Consider the following 5,955-nt stretch of genomic DNA (forward strand, 5'->3'; position numbering starts at 1 on the left):
ACTTTCTCCTAAGGAACACAGAACATACCTTTGTTACAAATGTGTGAATATGCTTTAAATTCAGACTTTTGCCATTCCCCCTTAGGCAATACTCAACCAGATTGTCTGGCCATGAACTTAAAGTGACTATGACGATGATTCAAACACAGTGAGCATTCAGAACTGTATGATAGGATTCTTGAGGACATGCATCAAGACAGGCAAGTTCATTTATAAATTACTGATTATTAATGAAATCCTCAAATTTTTTTTTTCTTTTTTTGCAGCCACTCAACTTAGCCAGCTGCCAATGTTAGGGTGAGATGGGAAATGGCTACTGGCATGGTCAAAGTTGTCAAGGCAGAGTACCTTTACATCATCCCCATGCTGTGTTGCATTGAGAATACCTGGACACGTCCACAGTTAAGACTTCTCCATGTGAAGTACTCTGTCTTGACAGCTTCACCTTTGGTCAACTTGCCCACTGGGCGGTGAACATCTGCAATAGAGATGTACATTGCTTGGTTTTGTCAATTCTGCTTCATGTCCTTTGTTACAGTTAAGAGCTAGATATTTACATATTGCAGTGTTATGACTATTCGAAAACCTTAAGGTAATGGTAATCGTTGAGCAGTCATTTGAAAATGTTATTTACCTCTGGTTACTAGAGTGGTGTGGACTTCAGCAGTACACTAAAACAGGGCTGCAAATAATCAGAATGTTTAACACCATTATTAAGACAGGATTAGCAATATCATCTGGCTCTGGTGAAATCACTGTATACTGTAATAAAGTCATTACAACTACCTGGTTCTGTTCTCCAGTTGTTGAACATTTAGATGCAAGGGGCCACATGTCAGGGCTTCCAATTCTTCACTGTCCAGAGGAGAGACCAGTTCTAGAAACTGTACTCCAGCATGATCCATGTCAACATCAGGAAACTGGTCCCCCTGAAATTAAACGTGTGGAGAGTGCTTCTGAAATGCATTTTGTGAACAATTCTGAAAAGAACGGTCAAGCCACAGGGTCTCAATATGTTTCTGCAATGGTGAAATGAAATGGAAAGTCATGCAGCTCTAACATGGTGGTGCTAAGTCAGCTTACCTCAGTATCTCAGGAGGACTGGCAGGACAGTCTTCCCACAGCTGGTTTGGGGTGGAGTTGCATTCTGTTCCGATTGAAGGGTTGGTTCCCTCAGCTTGGACTCGAGGCAAAATAACCCATACTTGGGCACAGAAGGGGCGAGTGGACTCTGTTGGATCGAGCAGTCTCTATTCCTCAAGGCTGTGGAAGACATCACAACAGACGTTTCACTCATTACAAATATCATGCCACAGGCTCTCTATCCTGAAAACAAAGACTACATTTCTTTGTTCTATAAACCTTTAGTCCATATCACACTGTTATTTACACCTCAACACCAAGTAAATAAAACAAAGTGGAGGACATCCCACTGAAGCAAGTAAACCTGTTATGAAGGCAGGTAGAATTACTCACTTTAACAATCCTTTCGGTGGGAAGCTTTCTATGCCGGTCTCAAATGCTCACATTCTCAGCTCCTTGGTCCACTCTCACTCTTGAAGGGGCATAAAAAAACTGCAATCAGTATAATATCAACATTACAGTGACCGTGTTTCAGTATAATTAGGGGTGAGATGATACATACGTTGGATTCACAAGAACAAGACAATATTTTAATACTATTTTTAAGAAATCTTCCATGATGAAATGTATAAATGGAAAAATGTTTTATTTGACTGAGTCACAAAATACAAAACAATGCAGGTGCATTTTGAAATGTTTCAATTAATCATCTTGTAATGAATTACACCAGTTCAATTTTTTTAGTATGAATTATCATATGCAGTAAAAATACAACAATATGCAATGCCCTTTGCCATTGTCTTACATAAGGATATGTACAAACATATTGAGAGCCGCTGTGCCAGAGTCAAAATCCTCTTGTCCATCACACCTGGCCAATAAAGCTGTTTCTGATTCTGTACTCCAAAAGGTTTTGCAACCAACTGACTGGCTCCTCTCCAGTATGATTTCAGGGGTCTCTTCAGACCTTATCACTGTGCATGAACTATGCATGAGCTTCTAAATTCTAATTGAAGCTGTGGGTGACCTTCTATGCTATATTCACCCTCAAACGCACCACACCAGACGGTGATATCATCTGGCAAAGGTGTTGCGTTGACCAATCACGTAGAGGGACAATAGGGGACGTGGACGCTCATGGGAGAAAGAGTTGACCTTGTTAGCATGAACATTCACTGTTATTCACTGTCAAATTCAAGCTACAGTTAACGTACCACAACGACACGTAATGCATTTTCTTTAGTACTGGATGTTAAACTGCGTTTTTTATCCATCAATGCCGACACACTGGTGTTAGAATTTGCGCTAAGGTAGAGTAGGCTACATTAGCAGGAAGGCTAACCAAAACACAACAGAAACTCAGGGCTGGAAACGTGAATGATGCCACTCATGTCGACTCCTCACAACGTGGCCATATCGTACATGCCTACAGCACTTCCCCTACAACCCCTCAGCCCCTCACCAATGCAGTCCCGTGCGTTAAAGCACAGCAGGCAGGTACGTTTTTGTTAGACTATTGACATCACAAAAAGGCTTTTACCGCGATGAGAAATATAGTCACATTTTAATATCGCGAGACTTTGTGGCATTAGATCTCGTCACACCTCGAAGTATACAAATATTTTTCTACATTATAGATATAATATATTGATAATAATTGACTGTAATAAAGTTAAAAGCTGGTTTTCAAAAATGACCTTACAATGTTTGGAAACCCACGGGCACTCTGCATTGCAGGAAAAACTACTAATAGGAAGCCTAATTAGATATTTCAGATAATTATATAACTATATGCTACAAACTAGGTGATATAATTCAACAACACTGGTGTAGTATTTAGTGCACCACAACTGTGTAATCAAATTAAAGGTTTTACTTATCCCAATATTTATATAAAAAGCAAAACAAGCGTGTACCTGGATGGAAAGCCATGTTTCTTTGCAGCTTCAAGGAAGAATTCCAGAGCCGTGGATGTCTTGTTATCACTCATCCGGTGGAGGAACAGGATCTATGAAAACAAATACAGAGTTAATTCAGAGTTGTTTACAGATTAACTTCTGCATTATGCTTTCCTGTTCTTCTTAATTAGGACATTTCAGTTTTAGATGGTTGTAAATAAATTCTAGGGTGCACAAACTTCTAGAAATTTATCAAATCCACAAAACATAACCACACCATATACTGTACAGTAAAAAATAGACACACACACACACACACATACTGTATACTAAGAGTGATGTTTACCTTGTTACCCTAACAAGTTTATCCACAGTGAATTAATGTGTATTTGCCAGCTGTACTGTCAAATTGCTAATTTTGTGTTTCACTTGAAAACAATGGTCAATCATTACAGGTTGTGAAGATGTTAGACATAAACAGATGCAATACAATAATGCTTAATAAAGCAATACAGGCTTGGTGAACTTTTGGTTTAAGGCACAATAAACCATTACAGAATAAATGAAACTGTTTAACACATTACAGTTAATTTTCTCTTACTCAACTGGCTGGTGCCAGCTCACTTTTGGGCTGAAGTTAGTAGCCTAATACTTAAGGAAGGACTTGATGGTGGGGTTCAACCACTACTAATGTCAAATTGGGACTTTGGTAGACATGAGCAGTACGTATGCACACTTTGATCTGTTCAATCCACACTGAGTCTGACCTCTTGTCAGAACAGCTGCCTATCTGCAGGACAGCATGGTCTTCACCAGGCTGACTGACAGCAGTGTACTAAACAAAAATCATCTTCACTGGTGCTCATCAGCAAGAAATCAGCAGGCTCTGTATTTTTGGATTTATTCAGTCAAGTTTCCAGGACATAAATGGGCTAAGAGGTGATTTAAGCAGCTGTCTGTGATGATTACACTTCAAATGTACCAAAGAAAAGAACAGACAAAGTGTAACAAGGGATCTAGGACGTGCGTCTTGAGCCAGTGTGGATTGTTACGTCTGTCCACTATTTCTACAGTGTGAGCAGTCATTTGTCCATAAGCTGTTTATTTTAGTCGCGCCCAGTTGCACCTTAAATAAATTTGGTCACAAAATGCTACTGATATGTCTTGAGCCCTGACAGAGAATGAAACGTTATGTGCAATTATACTGTTTCATGTTAGTTTTCTTGTTTAAGAAAATTAAGAATTTCCATTACAATTCGTGTCAAGGTTGATCTTGGCAGCCACCACTAGGGAAAAGTGGTATGCCAAATGCCGCTGTCCTTCCTGATTACTCAGCAATGACAAAGTGATGCTTCATTACCTCATAAACAATCTAAGAGCAGTCAGAGATCTGCGTGACGCACAAACCAGCACATTTTGGCCTTATTTTGCGTAGGGTGGGGGGCCAACTTCACGCACGTCAGACAGAGGTGCTGTGTTGAAGTCTGTTTCCTACTGCCTCGCAACGAGCACACAAACAAACCACCGCTATGTCAACATAGTTGTTAGCACAGGGTGACGCTGATGTGTGTCCGTAATGAAAATTGGTCTTTGGGTTTTAATAGCGCTGCAATACCAAACAATTGGCCTCATTGTTAAAGTCATCATGCTCAAGCTAAGCAAACATGAATTGGATGGCTAAATAAGCCTACACACACAGGGAACTAATCAGCTGACCTGCCTTCAGCTTGGAAGGTTTCTTGCTAACAGAGACTTGCTAACGTTCCGCGTTAATTCAACTCTGGCTAACGCTGGATAAAGCTAGAGCCGTTTATATACATTTGTTGAACTGATTTACTTTAGAATAATAACCAAGTACCTACGCACTGCATACAAACATAACGCTGCAAATTCAATGTCTACAATGATTTTTTTTTCTTTTTTTTTACTACTACCCACCTGTGCTACAGAAAAACCGCGCCATGTTCGTCTCGTCTTCTTCAGGTTTTTCTTCTTCTTCTTTTGTGATTGTTAACGGTATCCGGCATCCATTTTTTGCATTGCTGCCATCTTTCGACGCATTTCATTAATGCTACATTGAAAAAAACTTAGAAAAAATCAACATCAGTTCTGACTGAACTGATGAAGCCTCTTGGATGAGAGGTGAAACGTCTTCGACCTAGAAATCTAGTCCAGTTGATATTTTCTAAGTTTTTTCAGTTTACTATGACCTGGATGACTGAGAATCTGCACAGACATTAATGCTACATTTATATCCTTTCACTTAACCCACATTCCTATCCTTCAGAAATTTTAACAACCAACTTAATCCTCTTCTTGTACCTGCTTTTTGTCATCACGGCATCTTGACTTCCTCATGGTCGCAGGAAGTGGGATGCATTTTTTTCCAAATGAGCAAGAGATAACTGAACTGAAAAAATAACAGGTCCAATAATACTTTCTTAAAAAATTATGATACATTAACACAAATGCCAGACGTGCATTTTTTTTTTATTCAGCATAATTTACTTCAAATACTGATAGTGGTCATAACTGTGACAAAGTAACAAGTCACAATACAGCAAGGCCTGTAAATGTGGATATAAAATATGATTTCAGTAACCCTGCAGAGTTAGCTTTTTGTGCTTTATTTGAAACTTATATGTGAGTTTCCATTTATAAACAGATAAGTGACATTATTCAGTCACATTAACAGTGAAAGGCAAGATGTATTCTGAGTGGCGCAGTCCAAAGGAGAAGCTTGGAGCTCTTGTTTTTGTGATGGTCACCTGGGAAGAGAAAAATGTCAAAAGTGAAATGCATGAACAAAATGCTAAATTGTTAGGGCCTTTCGGTGATTAATTAAGACATAATGATGTGTTTTACCTGCTCAGGATAGTGCGCTCCAGGTCCTGGTTTCTTTGTGGTTTCACCAGGACCAAAGTTGCGAGCTGTCATGCTGTACTCGGGAGGTTTCTGCCTGTAAATACGAGGG

General features: G+C 39.4%; 1 protein-coding gene and 1 long non-coding RNA gene across 3 annotated transcripts in view; both read right to left on the bottom strand.

Moving 5' to 3' along the window:
- Positions 1-372: 372 nt before the first annotated feature.
- Positions 373-5,017, bottom strand: LOC109966820 (uncharacterized). Of its 2 annotated transcripts, XR_002275833.1 has the most exons (7): positions 4,920-5,017; positions 3,000-3,091; positions 1,477-1,555; positions 1,084-1,263; positions 787-929; positions 635-682; positions 373-478 (listed from the first exon to the last, which is right to left on the bottom strand). It is a non-coding gene; the product is annotated as an uncharacterized LOC109966820 (long non-coding RNA). The 2 variants fall into 2 exon arrangements; XR_002275834.1 differs by lacking the exon at positions 635-682 and having other exon boundaries at positions 380-478.
- Positions 5,018-5,592: 575 nt separating this feature from the next.
- Positions 5,593-5,955, bottom strand: part of cimap1b (ciliary microtubule associated protein 1B) — a 2,769-nt gene continuing 2,406 nt past the window's right edge. Inside the window, exons 6-7 of the mRNA XM_020613019.1 lie at positions 5,847-5,955; positions 5,593-5,749 (exon numbers count right to left, since the gene is read on the bottom strand). The exon at positions 5,847-5,955 is cut by the window's right edge and continues 2 nt beyond it. Of these exons, the coding sequence (XP_020468675.1) occupies positions 5,657-5,749; positions 5,847-5,955 (202 nt within the window). The 3' untranslated portion in view covers positions 5,593-5,656. The remainder of the gene's footprint in view (positions 5,750-5,846) is intronic.

The sequence above is a fragment of the Monopterus albus genome, unplaced genomic scaffold, assembly GCF_001952655.1.
Source record: "Monopterus albus unplaced genomic scaffold, M_albus_1.0 scaffold5.1, whole genome shotgun sequence".
Lineage (NCBI taxonomy): Eukaryota > Metazoa > Chordata > Actinopteri > Synbranchiformes > Synbranchidae > Monopterus > Monopterus albus.